This window comes from Mustela lutreola, chromosome 2 (genome assembly GCF_030435805.1).
Source record: "Mustela lutreola isolate mMusLut2 chromosome 2, mMusLut2.pri, whole genome shotgun sequence".
Classification (NCBI taxonomy): domain Eukaryota; kingdom Metazoa; phylum Chordata; class Mammalia; order Carnivora; family Mustelidae; genus Mustela; species Mustela lutreola.
This window is the reverse complement of record NC_081291.1, coordinates 20,692,459-20,719,700: the sequence shown is the minus strand read 5'-3', so window position 1 is coordinate 20,719,700 and position 27,242 is coordinate 20,692,459. Positions and strand designations below refer to the sequence as shown.

Genomic DNA, 27,242 nt, shown 5'->3' with positions numbered 1-27,242 from the left:
ATACTGGAAAGAAAAATAAAAAAAAAATTCAGTTGTTCATAGTGGCATTATCAACAATAGTCAAATTGCAGAAAGAGCCCAAATATCCATCAATTGATAAATGGATAAAGAAGTGGAAAAAAAAAAGTTGTGATAGAGCTATACAATAGAATATTACTCAGCCATCAAAAAGAATGGGATCTTGCCATCTGCAATCACATAGAAAGAACTAGAGTGTATTATTCTAAGTGAGTAAGTCAGAGAAAGGTAAATATATAATTTCATTCATATGTGGAATTTAAGAAACAAAACAAATGAACATGGGGCGGAGAAAGAGAGGCAAAACATAAAACAGACTCTTTATCATAGAGAACAAACTGAGGGTTGCTAGAGGGGAGGTAGGTGGGGGATGAGGTAAATGGGTGATGGGCATTAAGGAGGGCACTGTTGTATAGAGGGCAGGTATGGCATGGAGCACTGGGTGTAGTGCATAAACAATGAATTCTGTTATGCTGAAAATAAATTAAAAAAAAAAAAAAGGAGGGCACTATTGTGATGAGCACTGGGTGGTGTATTTAAGTGACAAATCACTAGGGCGCCTGGGTGGCTCAGTGGGTTAAGCCGCTGCCTTAGGCTCAGGTCATGATCTCAGGGTCCTGGGATTGAGTCCCGCATCGGGCTCTCTGCTCAGTGGGGAGCCTGCTTCCTCCTCTCTCTCTGTGCCTGCCTCTCTGCCTACTTGTGATCTCTCTCTGTTTGTCAAATAAATAAATGAAAATCTTTAAAAAAAAAAAAAAGTGACGAATCACTAAATTCTACTCCTCAACTATTATTATACTATGTGTTAACTAACCGGAATTTAAACACTGGAAACAAAACAAAACAACATTTTCAGTTAATGTATGTATTTTTTAAATTTCTAAAAAAGGGACAAATAATCCAACTAAAAATAGGCAAAGGACTTGAATATACATTTCTCCAAAGAAGATATACAAATGGTGAATAAACACATGAAAAGATGCTCACATCATGAGTTACCATTAAAATGCAATCAAACCACAATGAGGTACTAATTCATATTCACACTCTGTAGGATAGCTAGAATTTTTTTAAAAAGGAAAATAACAAGTATTGATGTGGATGTGGAGAAATTGGAGCCCTCACACATCGCTGTTGGGAATGTAAAATTGTTAGGTCTCTGTGAGAAACAGTTTGGCAGTTATTCAAAAGCTAAACATAGAAATACTCTCTGACCCAGCAGTTCCACTTCTAGATACATACCTAAAAGAATAGAAGGCAGGCAATCAAACAAATACATATGTACATGGGCTTGCAGTAGTACTATTCACTATAGCCAAAAGCTAGAAACAATGCAACTATCCAACAATGAATGAACAAATAAAAAAAAAAATCTGTGGCATATCCATACAATGGAATATTAATTAACCATATAAAGAAATGAAGTACTGATGATATATGCTACGAAATGAATGAACTTTAAAGACATTATTAAGTGAAGTAAATCAGGTGCAAAAGGTCGCATAGTATATATATGATTCTATTTATGTGAAATATCTAGAATATATAAATCTATAAAGATAGAATGCAGATTGGTGGCTGCCAGGGGCTATTAGCAGGAGTAGGCTGGGGAGGGAAATGAAGAACAACTGCTTATTAGATCCAGGGCTTCCTTTTGGGGTATGAAAATGTTTGGAACTAGACAGAGGTGATGGTTGTACAACATTGTGAATGTAGTAAATGCCACATAACTGTTCATTTTAAAGTGGTTAATTGTATGCTTTGTCAATCTTACCTAAATTTAAATAAACGAGTTCCATAAAATTTTTAGTATGCATACCTTATCTGTGTCTTTCTCTTAATTACTCTTGGTATTGGTATATCTAGTAAAATTTGTTTTAATGAAGATAATTAACATAGTGTTATATTAGTTCCAGTATACCACTGGATGATTCAGTATACCATTGAGTGATTGAACAATTCAGTGCTCATCAAGATGAAGTATACTTTTCACCCCTTTATCTCTTTATCTATTTTACCCTTCCCCCTACCCACTTCCCTTCTGGCAACCACTAGTCTGTTCTCTGCATTTAGGAGTCTGGTTTTTTTTTTTTTTTTTTTTTTTTCTGTCTCTTTGTTTTGTTTCTTAAATTCCACATATGAGCAAAATTATGTGTTATCTGTCTTTCTCTGTCTGACTTATTTCACTTAGCACTATATCCTCTAGGTCTATTTGTGTTTTTGCAAGGGACAAGATCTCATTCTTTTTAATGTTTGAGTAATATTCCATCGAATATACCACATCTTCTTTATCCATTCATCTACTGATGAATGCCTGGGCTGTTTCCATATCTGGACTATGCAAATAATTCTACAATAAACATGAGGATGCATATATCTTTTCAAATTAGTGTTTTCATTTTCTTTGGGTAAATATCCAGTAGTGGAATTACTGGGTTATATGGTAATTGTATTTTTAGTTTTTTGAGGAACCTCCATACTGTTTTCCACAGTGGCTATACCAACCTGCATTCTCATCAACAGCAACATACCAACAAACCATAAAACTCTTAGAAGAAAACATAAACAGTACTTTCTTTGACATCAGCCACAGAAACATTTTTCTAGATATGTCTCCTCAGGCAAGAGAAACCAAACCAAATTAAGCTGCTAGGACTACAGAAAAACAAAAAAAAAAACATTTGTACAGCAAAGGAAACCATCAACAAAACAAAAAGACAACCTACAGAAGGGGAGAAGATATTTGCAAGTGACATATCTGACAAGGGATTAGTATCCAAAATATATAAAGAACTAACAGGACTCAACACCACAAAAGGTAATTCAGTTTAAAAATGGGCAGAGGACCTGAAGATGCATTTTTTCAAAGAAGGTATGTCTATTTTTTTAAAAGTTTCTTTTTTCAGATAATCGGTTTTTATTTTATTGACACTTTAAGTTTTATTTTATTATTCTCTTCCTTCTGTTTTCTTTAGGCTTACTTTTTTCTTCTTCTTCTAGCACCTCAAACTGAAAATGTAAATAATTTATTTTTCATTATTTGGGGTTTAAGGGTTACTTGCCAATGACCTGGTTTGTTAACAGTTGGTATGTGAACATGCAGGAGGTACTCAGAAAAACTGAAGGGCATAGGAAGGCAGCCTTATGCTGACAAACGTTTATGCAGTGTTTGGGCAGCTGCCCACAAAGGCCCCACATCAGGCTCTCTGCTCAGCGGGAAGCCTGCTTCCCCCCTCTCTCTCTGCCTGCCTCTCTGCCTACTTGTGATCTCTGTCTGTCAAATAAATAAATAAAATATTAAAAAAAATACAACTATCATATGATCTCCCTGATATGAGGAAGTGGTGGTGCAACATGGGGACTTAAGTGGGTAGGAGAAGAATAAATGAAACAAGATGGGATTGGGAGGGAGACAAACCATAAGTGACTCTTAATCTCACAAAACAAACTGAGGGTTGCTGGGGGGAGGGGTTTGGGAGAAGGGGGGTGGGGTTATGGACATTGGGGAGGGTATGTGCTTTGGTGAGTGCTGTGAAGTGTGTAAACCTGGCGATTCACAGACCTGATAAAAATATATTATATGTTTATAATAAATAAAAAAATTAAAAATTAAAAAAATACTTTATCAGATATATGGTTGAAAATACTTTTTCCAATATCATAGGCTGCCTTTTCATTTTGTTGCCTATTTCCTTTGCTGTGCAGAATGAAATTTTCAGTCTGACATAATCTCACTTGTCTATTTTTTGCAACAAAGCTTGTGTTTTTGGTGTCATATCCAAAATATCATTGTCAAGGTCAATGTCAATAAGCTGTTGCTCTGTGTTTTCTTATAGAAGTTAAAGATTTAATGTCTCACATATTAAGTCTTTAATCCATTTTGAGTTAATTTTTGTGAATTGTGTGAAAAATTTCATTCTTTTGCATGTGGATATCCAGTTTTCCCAACACCATTTATTGAAAAGATTATCCTTTCCCTATCGCGCATCTTGGTAGATAGATCAGTGGACTATATATGGGTAAGTTTATTTCTGGGCTCTCTGTTCTGTTCCATTGGTCATTATGTCTGTTTTTATGCCAGTACCATACTGTTTTGATTACTGTGGCTTTGTAATATATTTTTGAATTCAAGTACTATGATGCTACTGGCTGTGTTCAGTTATTTCTTCTGTTTTACTGGCATTTACTTTCCCAGTCTTAAATGAATTCCTAAATTACTTGGCAGTAGTACATTGTGCATGTTACATATACATAAATTGTTTTCTAATGATTGAAACAGTCCCTGTCTTTTGCCCTTTGCTCTTCTCATATGTTCTCACTTTTTCAGATAGCTTTGTTTCTGCATGCAGAAACTATTCCCAGTAAAATTCTCATCTCCATCTGTGACATCTCACCTGCATCCCAGATGCTCCTATCACATGACCCATCGATTGTTTGGCTATCACTTCAAACTCAACATAGCCCAAACCAAACTCATTATTTTCTTCACTCAGCTAGCTTCAATAATTATAGCACCATTTCTCCTTGTCACCAAGGTAAAAAATAAAAACAAACACAAAAATAAAACAACAACAACAAAAAAAAACCACTGAGTTATAGGTTTTAGAAATAGAAAGAGAAAGTGATAAGAGAAATAAGTAAGTTTATTGTTACATTTAGTAGACTACTCATCCTTTCAGCAAATAATTATTGAGTACCTTCCATATGCCAGTACTCTATTAGGTTCAGGGGATTTGCTGGTGAATAAGATTAAAAAACTCTGTTCTCATAGTGCTTACAGCCCAGTGATGGAACACAGACAAAAAGGTAAATATGTAAACTATTTAGTATGCTAGATGGTGCTAAGTGCTAAGGAAAAATATAAAGCAAGGAAGAGACGCTGAGAATATGGATGTGTATGTGGAAGATGGTAGTAATGATGATTTCAATTCTAAAAATTTTATTTATTTATTTTGAGAGAGAGAGAGTGAGAGAGCAAACATGAATGGGTGAGGGGAGGGAGAGGGAGAAATAGACTCTCCACTGGGCAGGGAGCCCAGTGTGGAGGCCCTATTCCAGGACCTTGAGATCATGACCTGAGCTGAAGGTAGACTCTTGATGGGTTGGGCCACTGAGGCACCCCTAGTGGTTTCAATTCTAGATAAGGTGGCTAGGAAAAGCCCGAAAGTGTGATATTTGAGTAAAAACCCAAGGAAGGTGAGGCTGCAAGCACCATGAGAATATTCAGGAAACAGTAGATGCGAAGAAAAGCCCAAAGTAAAAACATGTTATATTTTCAGGGAATAGCAAGGAGGCCATTGTGAACTAGATTGATCAATGGGGGAAGGATAGGAAATTAGGTTATAAAGGCAATGAAGATGGGTCCAAATCTTATAGGACACGATGTCCTATCTTCTCTAATCTTACTACTAGCGTCCTTATCCTAGGGCTTTACCGCTTCATGTCTGCAACAGCTTCTAACTTCTCTATTTTCTAGTTTAACCTCTATAATACCACTGTGATAATCTCAAATAATCACCTTCAACATGTCATTCACATCATCCCCCTGCTCAAGGATTCATAAGGGTTATCTAATGCATCAAATCTAAATCAGTGTACAGGGTTTTCTGAGCTACCCTAGACCTACTGAATCTTGTCTTTAATACATTTTCTGATTGGACATTTACTGAGTTCTTTCTTTGTTCAAGGGGTTGTGAGCAAACATGCATAAGAAACAGGTTCAAGACCTGGAGTTTACTGCCAGTACAAACCTCTTCCCAGTCCTAATAACCTCATAATTTCCTGCATACATACATTGATATCTTTGTTGTGTCTGACTCATGCTTTTGCCTTTGCTACTTTTTGTGCTTGAGTATCTTCTTGAACTTCCAATAAAATCCAAAATCCTTTCATGGCTACAAGGCCCTGTAGAATCTGGTCCCTGCCTATCTCTTCAATCTCCTCTTGAGATTTCCTTTCCTTCTCTTGCAACATTCCAGCTACACTGACTGCCATTCAGTTTTCTGAATATACCAAGTTTTTCCCTGCATCTAGGCCTTCTTCTGCCTAGATCATATTATCCACTCTTTCTGTTTGCTCATACTTTAAGCCTCAACATGGATGCCCTAAGAGCCTCCCCTCATTCCAATCTACATGAGCTTTCAGAGCACTCTGCATGATGTCCCTTTACAGCACTTATCAGGCTTTTTAAACTACATACTTATTCATGCAATCACATGTTTGGTGATTTCTCTAGTAGAAAAGAGATGGTCTCTTTTCTAGATCATAAGCTCCAAGAAGACAAGCAGATATTTCTTTTGCTCACCTCAGTATCCCTAGGTTCTATCCCAATAGCTAGTAGATGCTTAATAAATATCTGTTGAACAAATGAATTAGTACCTTATCTAAATCCTGGACACTCTTGAATTCAATTACTTTCATTTTCTCCTACAGTCCTTTTTCCAAGAGCCTGGCTCCTCAGTCTTTCAAAGATCCTCTTCTTCTCTGACTTCTTTTTTCTTTTTTTGAAAGTCAAAGATCACAAGTAGGCAGAGAGGCAGGCAGAGAGAGAGGAGGAAGCAGACTCCCTGCTGAGCAGAGAACCCGATGTGGAGCTCGATCCCAGGACCCTGGGATCATGACCTGAGCCAAAGGCAGAGGCTTTAACCCGCTGAGCCACCTAGGTGCCCCTCTTTTTTCTTTTTAAAAAATAGTTCTTTGAGTATTAAATTCACAACCTTGGTGACAACTGATCTAGCTCACCATAACAGGAAAAGTAATCTCTCTCAGTTTATTACATGGTAAAGCTGACTATATTTCTTTCCTGAACTATATAGTTTAATCCTAAATATAAAGCAAGATCTAAAATGTAATTGATTAGGAAAAAATATAAAACAACCAATGATGTAGACAAGACTGCTCATTTTTTTAAGCTTAAAAAAAAACTCCATAAAAGTTTCTGTCTAACCACAATAGCCAAACTATGGAAAGAACCTAGATGTCCATCAACAGATGAATGGATAAAGAAGATCTGGTATATATACCACATCTTCTTTACACACACACACACACACACATACACACACACTGGAATACTATGCAACCATCAAAACCCCAAAATCTTGCTGTTTGCTATGACGTGGATGGAACTAGAGGGTATTAGGCTAATCAAAATAAGTCAATCAGAGAAAGACAATTATACGATCTCTCTAATATGAGGAATTTGAGAGGTAGGGCAGGGGTTCATTGGGGGTAGGGAGGGAAAAAATGAGACAAGAAGTGACAGGGAGGGAGACAAACCATAAGAGACTCTTAATCTCAGGAAACAAACTGAGGGTCAGTGGGGTGTGGGGCAGAGAGGGAGAGGGTGGCTGGGTGATGGACACTGGGGAGGGTATGTGCTATAATGAGTACTGCAAAATGTGTAAGACTGATGATTCACAGACCTGTACCCCTAAAGCAAATAATACATTACATGTTAATAAAAAGTTTCTGTCTAAAGGGTTGTATTTTTTGTTTGTTTTTTCCTGACTGCTTATTGTGCTTAAAGTGTTGCTGCATGTCGGTAAGACATATACCCTAATCTTATTTTTCCATTTAACTGGGGTTCTTAAAATCAGGAAAACATGTTTCACACCTTCTAGAAATCCTGTAATGCCTGTTCAGACCTCCTCAAGGTGAGGGACAGTCCTTTTTAACTTCTAAATCCCAAGCAGTTATTACAGGGGCCCACAAACTAGAAATTCTTAGTAAATACTTGCTAACGTGCTCAGTTAAATAAAATTTTCTTGATCACACAGGACTGGTTATTTGACCACTTCTTCATTCATTCACTCAATAAATATTTATTTAATGCTCCAATATCCAAAGTTCTGTGCTTAGCACTGGCGGTGGGAGGTGGGGAGGGATGGTACAAAGACACACAAGAAAGCTCCAATTCCAGTGGGGGAAATCTACATGCATGTGTATGATTACAATTTAATATCTGGTAATTGACTAAAGCTAGGTACAGGGTGTTATCATGGGCACAATGAAGTCTCAGGGCCTGATTATACTCATAAATACTAAGGAAGGTTTCATACAGTTGAGTTTCAATGGACAGGAGTTTACCAAGCCAGCAAGGGTAATGGGGCATGAAAGAGCAAGGCATGTTTAGGGAAAGACAACGGCCTCATCAAGATGCAGGAAATAAGGTTCGAGAAAGAGAATTGTATCATCCTGGGCCTTTTATGTCATACTGAGTTACAAGGGCTTTAGGTTAAGTGGGAGCTGATGTGAAGAGTTTGCATTTTTAAAAGGTAAGTATGGTGGTGCTGTGGAGAGTAACTCAGGGTAGGAAGGTAGTAGATTCAGGGAGTCTGTATTTGGGGAGAAATGTGAAGGATCTGGGGTGATGACAGGAGTGGTGCAGGGAGAGTGAACTGACTGATATTTGGGAGACAGAAGTTAGTAAGATAGAGTGATTAATTGAGAAGGGAAGGAGATAGAGAGAGAGGAGGCTAAGAGGACATTGAAGTCTATGACATGCATCTCTAGGCAAATGATAATGCCTTTCACTTGATTTAAGGAGCATAGAAGGAAGTATATTTGTGAGGAAAAAAATGAAATGAGTTTAGATATGCTGAGATAGAAACGTCTGAGGGACATCCAAGGGCACATGTCTGGTAGGAAAAAGGAAACGAGACTCTGAAACTCAGGGGAGAGGTCTTAATCAGAGATTTAGATTTCAAGCCTAAATATTTATGACTCTGTACAGAATGATAAAATGTCACAGAAAGTTACAGCTACCAAGGCCCTCTCAGCTGCCGCTTCTTCCTTCATGCAGATTGTTTAATACTTACTCATCAGTCATCATCTATCAGGTTGTGCTATGTGGGTTTGCAGGCTGTCATTCACTGGAGCCTCTCTAGGTTTGCCTGTGGGATCAGCAATGAGACTCAGAGTGCGGGAACATCTGGTCCTCTCTTTAGCTTGCTCCCTCTGTGCACGCATGTTCTCCGGAATAGAGGTGAGAGCGTCCTGGCAATACTGAACACCAGACTAGCACTGTTTGGTTTGATACAGTGATTGCTCTGTGTCAACAGTCTCTGTATCAACAGTCGGTTAGGGATGTAATACATCCCTAGCCTTTCATGATTTCTGGTAACTACTTCAAGGCAGTAATATATCACCAGTTTAATACCTAATCATTAGGAAAACATAGTTGGTATCATCAGTTCAATGAACTAAAATTTGGCGGGGTGCTTATAAAACTACACAAATGCTAATGGAAAGAAGAAGGAACACTTATCAATTAAGCCTAGATCTAAAATTCTGTGTATTAGTCCACTCTTAAAACTAAAGAAAGAAATGGTATTTTCAATTAAGGACCCTACAAGTTTATTATATGAATGGGAAGCTGGTATAGTTCTCTAATATCTAGGGATTTTTAAATGACCAAAACATTTCCAGCAACTCTAAGAAAAAAAATGTTTTTTATGTTTCTTCTTTTAAAAATGTTTTATTGTTTCTTGAGGCTCAATTATACACAAGAAGCCCAAGTGAAAAAACAACTGATGCACTGATGATCCTGCATGGATTACAAACCAAAGCAGGGGTGTTTCTGCTGGGCGTGGATCTTCTCTGTACAGTAAGCCTAACAAAGCATGTACTGGGCACAGGTACTGTGGGAGGTGCTGGGATCATGGAAAGAGAAGACACAGTCACTAGCACTCAAAGATGAGAAAGAAGGGTGCTCTGGTTTTCATATCACAACCCAGGGACTTTCAGTGGTTACACCCAGTACTGGGTGGGGGAAGGCGCATAGTGAGATTCCTATTATTTCCCTTTTCTCTCCAACAGTATAGTACTTCTATTTTATCTGTTTCACTTACTGAACTGTCTCAAAAAATTCAGCCTTCAGAAAGGATTCTTCCACATACAAAGGTAAGTAATAAAGTTTATGAACCTCGGGCCTAGTGGAAAAATAGCAGCCAGAATCTGCATCCGCACAGCCCAGCACCTGAAGCTAGCATCCCTGCCACAGCTGTCTTTTCCCACAGTCTTTCTAGACCCACATATTGGGAGATGGCAGTGACAAGGAAAACCCACATGACTCCAACAGTGAGGGTATCATTTTAGCTCTACACCAAAGTGAAGCAAGTTGCTTTAATTTTCAGGGCTATGTGGTCAAGATTAGAGGTACCGTGGAGCATGCAAATTAACTCCTTTTCTTTTGCACTGTTATAACTTCCATTTTTAATTTTCCTATGTATACCATGCAACTGGGAAAATGGAACAGCTGTTTTCAAATTTTAAGTAAAAATAAATAAGTAAATAAAAGACCTGTAAACCACTCTGAATAAAGGAAGCTTCTAGGCAATATAAAAGTATCTCCAAATTTATTTTCTCTCTGCCCCAAGTAGAAGAGAATTAGAGAACTCTCTGGACTCCCTAAAACTGGCTATACTATCATCTCACCCCATCAAAGCTCTGCTGGCCTGTAGAGAAAGTGAAGCCCAGAGTGTCTCCTTGACTGCTCCCCACCCCGCAGTTGTTCATGTTTAAAGGCCTCATTGCTCTGCCAAGATACATAGTCTACTACCTCTGAGCCCCATTCTGTGGCCTCTCTTCCAACCCAGGACAAACGGGAATGAAGGCGTCAGACCGTCCTTCCTTTCTGTCCAGAAGAAGCTCTCCCCTTTGTAGGGCTGGAAAGGCACTGAGGGCTGAGACTGCTCTCAGACAGGCGGACATCATTAACCTATTTCCCTGTGAACCCTCTCCTTCACATACAACAAGGCAGGGCCCAGGTCATCCTGCATTATAGAGCGGGGCCTCTCTGCTGAATTTGCTTTGTTCTGTGTTTCTCCTATGCATTTTCTCTGGCACTGAAAAGATGCATCCTTTTCTTTCCCTGAGGTGGTGACAGCCAAGACTGGAATTTGAACTTCCATGTGGAAATAGGCATAAAAAAGAGGCCACATGTGACTTTAAGGTACACTGGGATTTGAGGCAAAACTCCCAGCTAGGTAAGAAGTTACTTTATCTTGTTTTTCCTTCTCTGTGCATCTGTCTTCCCTGAAGGCCAGAGACGCTTAGGACCCAGGTAATATCATCCTTCCACAATCTCCACCTCACCACAATTTCTAGTAACTTTTACCTGATCTGCTTGCCTTCTCTCATATCATATAAGGAAAAGAAGACATCAGTGTCTTCCCCAATAGTATTGTAGGTAAAACTCTTCAGGCTGAGGAAGAAGTGGTGTGGCACTGGCATCCGACAGGTTTCCCCATGACGTGGGCGCATTGTATCTACCTAAAGAGAAAGGTGAAAAAAAAAAAAAACCAGTAAATATTTTAGTTACTTACTATACTGACCAGAAATAAAATGAAAACTAAATGACTAACTCTCCTTCTACTATCAAAGGGGATCATGTAAGAGAGACAGAAGGTGTCTTCTCTGCTAGTAGGGGAGTGCTGTGTCCATATGTTTGGTTTGAGACAGGCAAATAGCTGGGAGAAGTAAACTGAGTGGGAGAAGTAAACTGAGTGAAGGAGCTATGGGAACGGTAATTCCAACTTACGAGTGAACTTAATATCTTCACCAGGTCACAAACTTCTAAATTCTCCATGAACTTTTAAATTCAAAGTTATTACTTGGAGATGTCACCCTGATGCACTTGATTTACAGTGTTAGATGGTAACAGACACCATTCTAAATGACACTTTTACTTTCTCCCAGACGGATTCATTTCAGTCTCCTAGTCTATGTTATTTCAATTGTGCTTATGTAAATTTGCACAGAGGAATGAGGGAAGACTGGCCAAATCTGCTTGGAGGTCAGGGTTATTTAGATGAAAGACATCACACAATCAAGATGTCCGTGGTGGTTATCACTGCCTGTTGGCATCCCCATGCTGTGACCACTTCAAGTGCCGAGGGAAAAGACTCGGAGGCCTAGTTAGGTTGCTTACCTGGGATGTGCTTTGCTGGACACTCTGCCGGCTAGATAAGTGCTGTGGAAAGAAAGAAAGAAAAATTCACTCACCTGGGAAGGAAACTAACTTTTATGAAGCACCCTCTATATGCGAGGCATTCTGCAGTCTTTTATATATATGTTCTCACTTAAGTCTGATAACATTTTTAGAACAATGCTATTTGTATTTAATGGAAGCAACTAAATTGGGGGTGTAAGGAAGTGATGTGCTGAAGCTCATACAGCAAGAAGGTGGCCAAGCCTAGATTGTAACTCAAGCCTCACCAGCTCAAAGCCCCAGCTAAGTCACAGGTGCTCCCTCTGGATCTGTGCTTTGTCACTGTCCTCTCCACACCCTCTACCACATCCCAAGCCTTGAGATCCAGCTTCTTTAGGCTCTCTACACTGGAGGAGGTATAGTCTTTAAACCCAAACATGCTGTTCCTTTGCTGCTGGCTGATGTTAGAAGAAGCAGATTCCAATCCTAGCTACATGCAAATGAGTCATGAAATCAGATAAACTGCTTAGTCTCTGCAAAAGACAGTTTCCTCAGCTATAAAACTCGACATAAAGCTTTTATTGTCTTCCTCACAGAGTTATTGTGAGGCTTAAATTACTTAATGGAAAGCAGCATGATACATTAGTTTGGGACCTAAGTGCAGAAGTCAGGACACTTGGTTTTAAATCTTGACTCACCTTTGTGTTTGCTCATCTATAAAGTAAGGATAACGTTTTGTACTGAATTTAACCTCACAGGCTTTTGTGCAGATTAACCTGCCATGGAACCTATCATATTTTAAGTGGCTGATCATTCTTATTTTATTGTTATTGATATTCTTCTTTAGAAGTAGTTATTATAGAAAAGTCAGTCATATTTAGAAGAAAACCCTGGCCAAGAAGAATTGTGGGTTCACAACAGTGCAGTCCCTAGTCTTGGTAAACTCAACAATGAGAGTTTCTATCTGCTCCCTTTGGGCTTCAGAAGTGTGAAATAGCACTCATTTGGTGAGCTAGTCTATATCACATGGGTAGGAAGGATGGCTGCTGAGTAGAATGGTTTCATTTCTTTTTTTTCTTGTACCCAATTTTCATAACAGTTTTATTCGTAAAAGCCGCAAAGTAAAAATAACGTAAATGTCCATCAGTAGAAAAATAGGTAAATTTTTTTTAAATTTAAATTCAATTAGCCAACACATAGTACATCATTAGTTTTCATGATAGGGTTTAATGATTACTAGTTGCATATAACACACAGTGCTCATCACATCACATTCCCTCCTTAATTTTATTTAGGGTTAAATTTGTGTATTTGGAAAACTGAATACAATTAAATATTAATTTAAATGCATCTTACTAGTTGTATTTGCTAATTATTAAATATTCATGTGTATTTTTAGCTATATTAGTTAATTATTATTGACTGTTAATGTTCATTCATAGGACTATTTGTTCCCATGATATATATTAAATATAATAAAATAGGCCTCCAACAGCTCAGGAAATCATCACACAGAATGTATACATACAAAAAAGCTTTTAAAAAATCAAGCTTTCAAAAAAAAATCAAGTTTTCTACAGTTTACCGACCCATATCCTACTGGCCTAAAATGCTTTCCATTGTTTTATTTTACTTTTAGGGGTTGCATTAAGTCATTCTTCTCAAGCAGATTTGCTGATTAACTCTTAAAAATGAACTACCAATCTTAAACATAAATGTTCAATTATAACTAGATATAGGAGTTTACAGCTAATTTCATTATAAAACATCCCTTTTGACAATAACAAATGTCATTCTAGATTTCAGAAGCATCAAATTTGAGGAGAACTTTCAAGCCAGTTTAAAAGTGCACCGCATGGGTGGCCAAAGAAAGGCACCAAAACTGGTATTCTGGAACGTCTCTTATGGCACTATAAGGAGAAACCACTTCCTTGTTACCAGGCAGCATCAGCTGGCTAGCTGATACGTTCCTCTGTATTATCTCCATGTTTACTACCCAACTCGAGACTGCCCTCCCAGGGAGCAAAAAACCCTATCTTAATCATCTTTATATCCTAAGTACATCAGGCAATTTACAATGTACATCAAATATAAATTAGTTAAAAATTGCATGGACATTGCTAGTGTGAGTGTATATAATCGTTGTGGAAAAAAATATGGCCAAATGTATTAGAGCTAAAGATGTGATTACCTAATCATTCAGTAATTTGTCTCCTGGTTATAAACTTCATAGTATTCAAAGACCTTTGTGAGTATATATAAAATATTTGACAGGCCAGATTTCTGTCTGTCTATCTGTCTGGCCAACCAAATACTAATACTTCTTTTTTTTTTAAAGATTCTTTTTATTTGACAGAGAGAGAGCACAGCAGGCAGAGTAGTAGGCAGAGGGAGAGGGAGAAGGAGGCTCCCTGCTAAGCAGGGAGCCCGATGTGGGACCTGATCCCAGGACCCTTGGATCATGATCTGGGCAAAAGGCAGATGCCCAACTGACTGAGCCACTCAGGTGCCCCAATATTAACACTTCTTTCTTTTAAATCTGTATTTCTGTTAATACTGGTAACTTATCTTTTTATCCAAGTTTATTTTATCCAAGTTTTCTCATTTATTACCAGATAATTAAACAAAATATTCTGTTACAACTGCTTTTGTGTCCTTTATGTTTGGAATAAATTTGGAATAAAATTTCCTTTCTCATTAAAAAAATTTTAAAAATGTATACACTGCTTTACTGTAGTAATGCCAAATTTCCCCTACACAAAAAGCATTTTCATCCCTTTTAAGTCTCTGGTTCATTCAATCTACATAAGTCTAACAATATGGAAAAAAGAAACCCTACAACTTTAGATATTCTATTCACCTGAATAACACATTTAATTGCCTGCTATATATGTTTAGAATTGTGTTAAGTGTTGTGGGTCTTACAAAGGAATATAAGATATATCAAGCCAGGATCACTAATAAAATGATGCTTCATTGTTAGTAAATAATCCAATCAATTGATTTAAGTCCAGAAATGGAAGTACAAACATTGATCTAATAAAAATATTAATCAGCACTAGAAGATAACAGACTAACATTATTCCCAACACATGCTCATGTAGAAAAATAATAGCATAACAGGAGGTTATAATGTGAGTGCTCTGTTAGATCTTTCCATAAATTAGAAGCTTTTATATAATCTTCAAGTTGTCTATATTCTCCAAAGAGGCATAGCTAATTACAATTAACATAAATGCTTTGTTGTTGCCATTCAAAATGCTTTCTAGTTTGGGTAGCACTAATTCTCTGTTGCTGAAAGTGGATTTGGACATGTTATTAAGCAGAAGCAAGAGTTGAGGAGCAGGTGAACCAGGTGGTGGGTATTAGAGAGGGCACGGATTGCATAGAGCACTGGGTATGGTGCAAAAATAATGAATACTGTTATGCTGAAAATAAATAAAAAATAAATTAAAAATAAAGAGTTGAGGAGCGTTACAGGCTTCCTCTGATTCTTGTCATATAGAAGAGGAAATCCATTTGTGCATTTAAAGAGTTTTTTTTTTTAATCAATTATTACCACTCAGTACTTGCACAGGGGATTGGTTGGCGGTTTTTTGTTTGTTTTTTTGTTTTGTTTTGTTTTGTTTTTTAGGAAAAACAACATGCTCTAAATGTAAGCTTGAGGTATAATTCTATTCATTAAGTTTTCATGTAAAATGAGTGACAAAGAGTATTAAAATCATAAAGTTTCACATGGAGTCTTTGTAATCTCCAGTAATAGACTTAAGTGTTAATACAAAAAGGCTCCAAAAGGTTATTCCTCTGAAACTTGTTGATAACTTTAAGAATTAACTCAGACACTTACTGTGCATTTACCATATGCAAATTAACATAAAAATAAGTGGTTTTCAAAAAATTTGTGGACTTTCAAAAGGTTGGTTTCAAATTGTTTTTTCTTCACCTTATTCAGTTCTTTCTATCTAAAAACAAATATATAGGATAAAAGACAGAAAAATCAGCATGAAATGAAAAAAATAAAAAGGGGCTTGAAACTTTCTTTGGCCTTTTGGATAAGTCAACTTTTAAAAATTAACATTTAAATGTATTAAAAGTAATATAAGCACATAGTATTAAAAGTTAAATAATGCTAAAAGTCTTGCAATAAAATTACTAGTCCTATATTTAACCTGTACTATTTCCTAGAGATAAGTACTTTCAACTCTTTATAATTTCTTCCTAAAATTTATCAAGTATTTCTAAATGTCATATTTATATTGCTTTCTTCTTATGCAGTTTTAGATTTATCTATTTGCTTCTTATAATGGCAGCTGAGGATCTTAACATCTGTTTATATCCATTTCCCTTTCCTAATACCTTCTACTTTCCTAATACCTCACAAGTTTTGGTTAAAACTTATGGAGATGGGTTAACATGGAGGCCATGGGGACATGGAGAGGAGAATTGAGTTGGGGGAAATCGGAGGGGGAGACGAACCATGAGAGACTGTAGAAACAAACTGAGGATTTTGGAAGGGAGAGGGGTGGTAGGTTGGGGGAGCCAGGTGGTGGATATTATGGAGGGCACGTATTGCATGGAGAACTGGGTGTGGTGCATAAACAATGAATTCTGAACACTGGAAAGAGATAAAAAGAAAAAAAAAAAAAGAACAGACCAAAAAAGAAAAAGTTGTGTTTGAATGCAAACAACAACAACAACAACAACACCTTATTTATAAGATTGTAACTTTTAAATATTGTTTATTGAGGGATAGCTGGCTGGTTCCATCTGTTGACCATCTGCCTTCAGCTCAGGTCATGATCTCAGGGTCCTGGGATCGAGCCCCACATCAGGCTCTCTGCTCAACTGGGAGCCTGCTTTTCCCTCTTCTCCCAACATGTGCTCTCTATTGTTATCTCTGTCTTTCTCTCTCAAATAAATAAAATATTTAAAAATAAATATTGTTTACTGATGGACCAAATAGTGTACTTCAATTATATTTCCTTTCTTCTACTACCTTCTGCTTTTGTTTTAGGAATCTTAATTTTATTTAAATTATACTCCTCTTATGTCTTCCAAAGCTCTATAAAATACCTTTAAAAAAAAAAAAACCTTTCAAAAACATTCTCCATATGGTAAAACTACCACATATTCTCTGAAGTCTTTTTTCTCCTGGAGAGGCTTCCTGGCTGCCCTTGTGCTCTCATCAGAACAACTTACTCTCTAGGCCTATTACCCTCCAACGGAATCCTAATTCTTTGTGCCTCTCCTTGAGTCACAGTGCCTTTCCTGGATGGCACATATAGCCTCTTTTGGTTTACTCCTTCAGTAGTTTCCTGAAAAAAGGTTTAAAGAGGCTTTTTGTTTTGATAATTGGAATGACCAGAATTTTCTTTAGGCTACTATCCTATTTGATTGAGAATGTGGTTGAATAAAAATAGAATTCTAGGTCAAATTTTATTTTCCCTCAGAATTTTAAAGGCAATATTTCATTATTTTTTAGTTTTCAATGTTGCTATTAAGAAGACAGATGCTATTCTTATGACAAATCCTTAGTAGGTGACCTATTTCTCTTGCTGGAAACGTTCAGCTTTAGTGAGCTGAAGTTTCATAATTAAGTGCTAAATACTTATTGGGCCCTTTCACTCTGGACACTCATATCTATGTTCTGGGAAAGGTTTTTTCCCCCCAGCTTCACTGAGATATAATTGACATATAATATTATATAAGTGTAAGGTGCACAACATGATGATTTTTTACACTTAAAATGTTGCAAAATGAGTACCACAATAAGATTAGTTAATACATCTTTTGTCTGACATAATTACCTTTCTGTTGTTGGCATGGTGAGAATGTTCAAGATCTCCTTTTTTTTTTTTTTTTTTAACAACTTTCAAGTACAAAATACACTACTGTTAACTATAGTCACCATGCTTCACATTAGATCCCAGAACGTAAATCCTCTTACAACTAGTATCTCCTGACTCCCCCTACTCCCCTGCCCCTGGCAACTCCCAACTTACTCTTTGTTTTTAATGAGTTCAGCTTTTTTAGATTTCACATATAAGTGAGATCATAAGTATATGCCATTCTCTGACTTATTTCACTTAGTATAATGCTCTCAAGTTTTATCCATGTTGTCACAAATGGCAGTATTTCTGTCTTTACTATGGATGATTAATATTCCATTGTATATAATCATATTTTATTTATCCATTCATTCATCAATGGACACTTTGGTTGTTTCTATGTCTTGGCTATTATGAATAATACTGCAATGCACAAGGAAGTATAGCTATCTCTTTGAGATCCTGATTTCAATTCCTTTGATATATACCCAGAAGTAGAATTGCTGGATCATATGGTAGTTCTATTTTCTATTCTTTTTTTTTTTGAGGAATCTCCATTCTGCTTTTTATTTTTTTTTTATTTTTTTTTTATTTTTTTATTTTATTTTTTTTTTTTTTAAAGATTTTATTTATTTATTTGACAGAGAGAGATCACAAGTAGGCAGAGAGGCAAGCAGAGAGAGAGAGAAGGAAGCAGGCTCCCGGCTGAGCAGAGAGCCCGATGCGGGGCTCGATCCCAGGACCCTGGGATCATGACCTGAGCCGAAGGCAGCGGCCTAACCCACTGAGCCACCCAGGCGCCCCTCCATTCTGCTTTTTATAGTGACCGTACAAATTTGTATTTCCAACAATAGTGCACAAGAGTTCTCTCTCTTTTTTTTTTAAAGATAAATTTATTTTAGAGAGAGAGTGAGTGAGTTCAAGTTGGGGGAGAGGCAGAGGGGGAGAATCTTAAACAGACTCCTCATTGAGTATGGAGCCTGATGATCTGGGGCTCAACCTCAAGACCCTGAGATCATGACCTGAGCAGAAATCGCACGTGGGTCGCTCAACTGACTGAGCCACCCAGATGCCACAGGAGTTCTCTTTTCTATACATCCTTGCCACTATTTATCTCATCTTTTAAAAACACTTTCTCTTTTATTTTTGATCAGTATAATATAATTGACATACATTGTTATATTAGTTTCAGGAGTACAATAATACTATACAATACTGTATGTTATCTAATGTTCACCACAGTTAAGCGTAGACACCATCTGCCACCATTTGATATTATTACAATATTATTGACTATATTCCCTATGCTGTACTTTCCACTCCATGAATTATTTATAACTGGAAGTTTGTACCTCCTGTCTTTCTGATGACAGGCACTCTAACAGGTGTGAGGTAATATTTCATTGTGGTTTTGATTTGCACTTCCTAAATGACTGGCGATACTGAATACCTTTTCATGTATTCTTTAGAAAAATGTCAAATCCTCTGACCATTTCAAAAATCAGATTATTTGGTTTCTTACTCTTGAACTTTAGGAGTTCCTTACGTATTTTGGATATTAACTCTTTGTCACCTTTGTGGTTTGTGAATATTTTCTTCTATCCTGTAGGTTGATTTGTCATTTTGTTGATTGTTTCTTTTGCTGTACAGAATCGACTTTGTTTTAATGTTGTCTCACTTGTTGATTTTCGCTTTCACTGATGTGCTCTTGGTGTCATATTCAAAAAAATATCACCAACACCAATGTCAAGCAGCTTTGCTCTGTTTTCTTCTGAGAGATTACAGTTTCAGGTCTAATATTTAATCCATTTATAGTTAATTTTTGTGAGTGGTTGTAAGACAGAGGTACAATTTCATTCTTCTGCATGTGAATATCCAATTTTCCCAACATTTACTGAAGAGACTATCCTTTCCTCATTGAATATTATTAATGTTCCTGTCAAATATTAGTTCACCATATATGTGTGGGTTTACTACTGGGGGTCTCAGTTCTGTTCCATTGGTCTGTGCACCTATTTTAATGCCAGTACCACAATGGTTTTGTTTTGTTTTGCACACTGTTTTGATTACTATACATTTATAATATAGCTTGAAATCAGAAAGTGTGATACCTCCAGCTTTGTTCTTTCTCAAGACTGGTTGGCTATACAAGGTATATTGTAGTTCCATTGAATTTTAGGATTGTTTTTTCTATTTCTGGAAAATCCCACTGGCATTTTGAAAAGGATTGTATTGAGTCTATCCATGGCTTTATGCAGTATGGACATTTTAAGAATATTAATTTTTCAGGCGCCTGGGTGGCTCAGTGGGTTAAGCCTCTGTCTTCGGCTCAGGTCATGATCTCAGGGTCCTGGGATTGAGCCCTGCATTGGGCTCTCTGCTCAGCGGGGAGCCTGCTTCACCTCCTCTCTCTGCCTACTTTTGATCTCTCTCTCTGTCAAATAAATAAATACAATCTTTGAAAAAAAATATTAATTCTTCTAATTCATAAACATGGGATATCTTTCCATTTACTTGTGTCTTCTTTAATGTCTTTCACCAACGTCACAATTTTTAGTGTATAGCTCTTTCATGTCCTTGATTAAATTATTCCTAAGTATTTTATTGTTTTTGATGCTATTGTAAATGGGACTGTTTTCTTTATTTCTTTTTCAGATAGTTCATTGTTAGTATATTCTGACTTTTGCAATTAACTTTTTAAAAAATTTTATTTCTTTTCAATGTTACAGAATTCATTGTTTAGGCACCACACCCAGTGCTCCATGTAATACATGCCCTCCATAATACCCACCACCAGTTTCACCCGACTCCCCACCCAGTTAACTTTTGCATGTTGATTCTGTATTCTGAAACTTTACTGAATTCATTAGTTAGCAGTTTGAGGGGAGAAGCTTCCAGATTTTCTCTATATAAGGTCATGTCATATGCAGATAGAAACAATTTTACTTCTCCCTTACCAATTTGGATGGCTTTTCTTTTTCTTCTTGCCTAATCACTCTGGCTAAAACTTCTAATACTATGTTGAAAAGGAATGGTGAGATTAGGTACCCTTGTCTGGTTTTGATGTTAGAGGAAAAGCTTCCAACATTTCACTGTTGAGCATGATGTCAACTGTGGACTTGTCACAGTCGTCTTTATCATGTTGAGGTATGTAGCTTCTGTGTCCATTTTGTTGAAAGCTTCTGTTTTTTAAGATTTATTTTAGAGAGAGAGAGGGAGAGAGATGGGGGTGGTGAGGGGAAGAGGAAGAGGGAAAGAGAGTCCTGAGCAGACTCTGTGTTGAGAACGGAGCCCAATTTGGGGCTTGATCTCATAACACTGATATCACAACATGAACTGAAACCAACAGTTGGGCACTCAACCAACTGCACCACCCAGATGCTCATTTTGTTGAGAGTTTTTATCATGAAAGGATGTTGAATTCTGTCAAGTGCTTTTTCTGCATCTATTGAAATGATCATATGGTTTCAATTTACCATTCCATTAATATGATGTATCATCACCTTTATGCTGAACAATCCTTGAAATTCGGAAATAAATCCCACTTGTTCATGGTGTATGATACCTCTAATAAGCTATTGAATTTGATTTGCTAGTATTTTGTTGAGAATTTTGCATCTCTATTCATCAGAAATATTGGTCTGTAGATTTTTTTTAAAGATTTTATTTATTTATTTGACAGAGAGAGAAATCACAAGTAGGCGGAGAGTCAGGCAGAGAGAGAGAGAGAGAGAAGCAGGCTCCCGCTGAGCAAAGAGCCCGATGCGGGGCTTGATCCAAAGACACTGAGATCATGACCTGAGCCGAAGGCAGCGGCTTAATCCACTGAGCCACTCAGGCACCCCGGTCTGTAGATTTTTTTAAAAAATTATGTTCAGTTAGTCAACGTATAGCAATCATTAGCTTTTGAGTGTTCAGTGATTCATTAATTGTTATAGGCAATTCATTAATTGCCTATAACATCCAGTGCTCATCACAACACATGCCCTCCTTAATAGCAATTATCCAGTTACTCCAACCCCCCACCCCTTCCTTTAGTAATCCTCCAGTTTAGTGTCCTTATCTGACTTTTGGTATCAGGAAAATGCTAGCCTTGTAAAATAAGTCTGGGAATATTCCCTCCTCTTCAATTTTTTGGAAGACTCTGAAAAGGACTAGTATTCATTCTTCTTAAATGTTCAACAAAGGTCACCCATGAAGCCATTTTATCCTCAGCTTTTCTTTGTTGGGAAGTTTTTGGTTACTGAGTCACCCTACTTACTTGTTAATAGTCTGTTCAGCCTTTCTATTTCTTCTTGATTTAGTCTTGGTAGGTTGTATGCTTCATCTAGATTGCCCAATTTGTTGACATATAATTATTCACACTAGTCTCTTATTATCATTTATATTTGTTGTATCAGTTGTAATGTCCTCTTTTATCTATAATTTCATTTACTTGAGTTCTTTTTTCTTGGCAAGTCTAGCTAAAGGTTTGACAATTCTATCTTTTTAAAAAACCCAATTCTTAGTTTCCTTCCTTAATCTTTTCTATTGCTTTTCTGTTCATTTTCTATATTTTTAGCAGAGCTTTATCTCCTTCCTTCTGCTAAATTTGGACTGAATCACCTCCTTCCTTCTGCTAAATTTGGACTTAGTTTATTTTTCTAGTTCTTTGAGGTACAAAAATCAGTTACTTGAGATTTTTCTTAATGTAAGCATTTATTACTATAAACTTTCCCCTTAGAACTGCTTTATTTTTAAATTTATTTAATGTTTGATAAGTGTTAGTATGTTGTGTTTCCATTTTTTGTTTCAAGATTTTTTAAAAATTTCCCTTTTGATTTCTTCCATGCCCCACTGGTTATTTAGGAGTGTGGTGTTTAATTTTCACATATTTGTGAATTTTCCAGCTTTCTTCCTATTATTGATTTCTAGTTTTGGAAATGTTGAAAAACAAAAATAAAATGGGGGCATCACGTTATCTGATTTCAAGCTTTATTACAAAGCTGTGATCACCAAGACAGCATGGTACTGGCATAAAAACAGACACATAGACCAGAGGAACAGGGTAGAGAGCCCAGATATGGACCTTAAACTCTATGGGCAAATAATCTTTGACAAAACAGGAAAAAATATACAGTGGAAAAAAGACAGTCTCTTCAATAAATGGTGCTGGGAAAACTGGGCAGCTATATGCAGAAAAACGAAACTCGACCATTCTCTTACACCGTACACAAAGATAAACTCAAAATGGATAAAAGAGCTCAATGTGAGACAGGAATCCATCAGAATCCTAAAGGAGAACATACGCAGTAACCTCTTCTCCTCTTTCAAGACATGTCTCCAAAGGCAAAGGAAACAAAAGCAAAGATGAACTTTAGGGACTTCATCAAGATCAAAAGCTTCTGCACAGCAAAGTAAACAGACAACAAAACAAAGAGGCAACCCATGGAATGGGAGAATATATTTGCAAATGACAGTACAGACAAAAGGTTGATATCCAGGATCTATAAAGAACTCCTCAAACTCAACACACACAAAACAGACAATCACATAAAAAAAAAATGGGCAGAAGATATGATTTCTAGTTTTAAATCATTGTCATAAGAAAAAGTATTTCATATTATTTTAATCTTCTTAAATTTGTTTATACTTATCTTGTGGCCTAATGTTGATCTATCCTGGAGATTGTCCATGTGCAATGTATGTCCTACTCTGCTTTAGGATGGGATATTCTGTATATGTGTCTTAGGTCCATTAGATCCTAAGTACAGGAACCTAAGTCAAGTCTAATGTGGCTTTATTGATTTTCTGTCTGGATTATCTATCCAGTATTGAAAGTGGGCCATTGATGACCCTACTATTATTGTATTGCTGTCTATTTCTCCCTTTAGTTTTGTTAATATTTGCTTTCTATATTTAGGTGCTCTGAAGCTAGGGGCATATACATTTATATCTGTCTTATGCTCTTAATGAGCTGACCATTTTGTCATTATATAATCACATTATTTGTCTCATTACAGCTTTTGACTGAAAGTCTATTTTGTCTGATAAAGAATATCTACCACTTCCATATACACTATGGAGTATTATGCCTCCATCAGAAAGGATGAATACCCAACTTTTGTAGCAACATGGACAGGACTGGAAGAGATTATGCTGAGTGAAATAAGTCAAGCAGAGAGAGTCAATTATCATATGGTTTCACTTATTTGTGGAGCATAACAAATAGCATGGAGGACAAGGGGAGTTAGAGAGGAGAAGGGAGTTGAGGGAAATTGGAAGGGGAGGTGAACCATGAGAGACTATGGACTCTGAAAAACAATCTGAGGGGTTTGAAGTGGCAGGGGGGTGGGAGGTCGGGGTACCAGGTGGTGGGTATTAGAGAGGGCATGGATTGCATGGAGCACTGGGTGTGGTGCAAAAATAATGAATACTGTTTTGCTGAAAATAAATAAAAAAAAGAATAATTTTTTTTTAAAAAAGAGCCAGAAAACCAACTTTTTTCAGAAAACAGTTTTTGTAAGTGGTAATAATGAATCCTTCCCTATCAATAATTACTTTAAAGGTAAATGGATTAAATTTTCAATCAAGGACATAGAGTGGCTAAATAGATTAAGAAATGATCCAAGAATATGTTACTTACAACAGACTTACTTTAGCTTTGAGGACACACATAGGATGAGAATAAATGGATGAGAAAAAAGATACTCCATTCAAATGGAGTGGATGGCAGTGGTAGGTATTCTTTTTTTTTTTTTTTTCAGCATATGACAATTGACTCTCTCTGCTTGACTTATTTCACTCAGCATAATCTCTTCCAGTCCTGTCCATGTTGCTACAAAAGTTGGGTATTCATCCTTTCTGATGGAGGCATAATACTCCATAGTGTATATGGACCACTCGTCTGTTGAAGGGCATCTTGGTTCTTTCCACAGTTTGGCGACCTTGGCCACTGGTGCTATAAACTTTGGGGTACAGATGGCCCTTCTTTTCACTACATCTGTATTTTTGGGGTAAATGCTCAGTAGTGCAATTGCAGGATCATAGAGAAGTTCTATTTTTAATTTCTTGAGGAATCCCCACACTTCTCCAAAGAGGCTGCACCAACTTGCATTCACACCAACAGTGGAAGAGGGTTCCCCTTTCTCCACATCCCCTCCAACACATGTTGTTTCCTATCTTGCTAATTTTGGCCATTCTAACTGGTGTAAGGTGATATTTCAATGTGGTTTTAATTTGAATCTCCCTGAGGGTTAGTGATGATGAACATTTTTTCACGTGTCTGATAGCCATTTGTATGTCTTCATTGGAGAAGTGTCTGTCCATATCTTCTGCCCATTTTTTGATATGATTGTCTGTTTTGTGTGTGTTGAGTTTGAGGAGTCCATTATAGATCCTGGGTATCAACCTTTTGTCTGTACTGTCATTTGCAAATATCTTCTCCTATTCCGTGGGTTGCCTTTTTGTTTTGTTGACTGTTTCCCTTGCTGTGCAGAAGCTTTTGATTTTGATGAAGTCCCAAAAGTTATTGGCTCTTTTTATAGTTCCTTCATTCCTGTCCTCCTCTCTTGCTGTCTTTCTTTGTGAATTGATGATTTTCCACAGTGGTATGCTTTGATTCCCTTCTCTTTATTTCACATGTATCTAATGTAGGTTTTTGCTTTCTGGTTACATGAGATGTTATAAGATGTTACATAAAACATCTTATAGCTGTAACAATCTATTTTAGGATAATTAGAACTTAACTGCAACCCCATACAAAATCTCTACCCTTTTACTCAACCCTTCCTCCTTTATGTTTTAGATGTTCTAATTTATATGTTTTTATATTGTATATCCATTAGCCAATTATATTAGCAATAGTAACTTTTTTCATGTTTCAAGTTTTTATTTAAATTCTAGTTAGTTAACATAGAGTGTAATATCAGTTTCAGGAGTAAAATTTAATGACTCATTATTTACATATAACACCCAGTGCTCATCACCACAAGTGCCCTCCTTAATATCCATCACCCATTTCGCCCACAACCTACCCCTCTCCTCCAGCAATCCTTAGATTATTCTTTATAGTTAAGAGTCTTATGGTTCACCTCCCTCTCTATTTTTTCCCCTTATGTTTATCTGTTTTGTTTTCTTAAATTCCACATATGAATGAAGTCAATCGGTATTTGTCTTTCTCTGATTGACTTACTTAATTTAGCACAACACAGTCTAGCTCCATCCATGTTGTTGCAAATGGCAAGACTTTATTCCTTTTTCTGGCTGAATAATATTCCATTGCATATATTTATCCATTCATCAGTCAATGGACATTTAGGTTCTTTCCATAATTTGGCCATTGTTGATCATGCTGCTATAAACATCAAGGTGTATGTGCCCCTCTGAATCAGTATTTTTGTATACTCTGGGTAAAAACCTAGTAATGCAATTGCTGGGTCATAGGGTAGTTCTATTTTGAACTTTTTTTTTTTTTTATTTACTTGACAGAGAGAAATCACAAGTAGATGGAGAGGCAGGCATAGAGAGAGAAAGAGAGGGAAGCAGGCTCCCCGCCGAGCAGAGAGCCCGACGCGGGCCTCGATCCCAGGACCCTGAGATCATTACCCGAGCCGAAGGCAGCGGCGTAACCCACTGAGCCACCCAGGCGCCCTCTATTTTTAACTTTTTGAGGAAATTCCATACTGTTGCAGAGTGGCAGCACAGGTTTGTATTCCCACCAACAGTGTTATGAGTGTTCCTCTTCCTTCACATCTTAGCCAACACCTGTTGTTTCTTGTGTTGCCGATTTTAGCCATTCTGACTGTTTTGAGGTGATATCTCATTTGTAGTTTTTAATTTATATTTCCCTGATGATGAGTGAGGATGTGCATCTTTTCATGCACATCTAGATGTCTTCTTTGGAAAAATGTCTGTTCATGTCTTCTGCCCATTTCTTAATTGGATTATTCATTTTTTGGGTGTTGGGTTTGCTAAGTTCTTTATAGATTTTAGATACTAACCCTTTATCAGATATGTCATTTGCAAATATCTTCTCCCATTCTGAAGGCTGCCTTTTAGTTTTGTTGATTGTTTCCTTCACTGTGCAGAAACTTTTTAACTTGATGAAGCCTCAGTACTTCATTTTTGCTTCTGTTCCCCTTGCCTCCAGAGATATATCTAGTAAGAAACTGCCAAGACTAATATCAAAGAGGTTTCTGCTGGTGTTGTCCTCTAGGATTTTAGTGGTTTCCTATTCAGGTCTATCATCCATTTTGAACTTATATTTGTGTGTGGTGTAAAAAATGGTCTAGTTTCATTATTCTGCATGTTGCTGTCCAGTTTTCCTAATACCATTTGTTGAAGAGAATGTCTCTTTTCCACTGGATATCCTGGTTTGTCAAAGATTAGTTAACCATATAGTTGTGGATCCATTCCTGGGTTATCTATTCTGTTCCACTGATCTACATGTCTGGTTTTTGTGTTAGCTATAGTTATTTAAAATT

At 37.0% G+C, this 27,242-nt stretch overlaps 1 protein-coding gene across 9 annotated transcripts in view; it reads right to left on the bottom strand.

The window, feature by feature from the left end:
* DOCK3 (dedicator of cytokinesis 3) overlaps positions 1 to 27,242 on the bottom strand; it is a 578,190-nt gene that overhangs the window by 157,081 nt on the left and 393,867 nt on the right. For all 9 annotated transcript variants that reach the window (XM_059161016.1, XM_059161023.1, XM_059161018.1 and 6 more), the window contains exons 8-9: positions 11,951 to 11,992; positions 11,138 to 11,292 (exon numbers count right to left, since the gene is read on the bottom strand). In XM_059161016.1, coding sequence (XP_059016999.1) covers positions 11,138 to 11,292; positions 11,951 to 11,992 — 197 coding nt within the window. The remainder of the gene's footprint in view (positions 1 to 11,137; positions 11,293 to 11,950; positions 11,993 to 27,242) is intronic.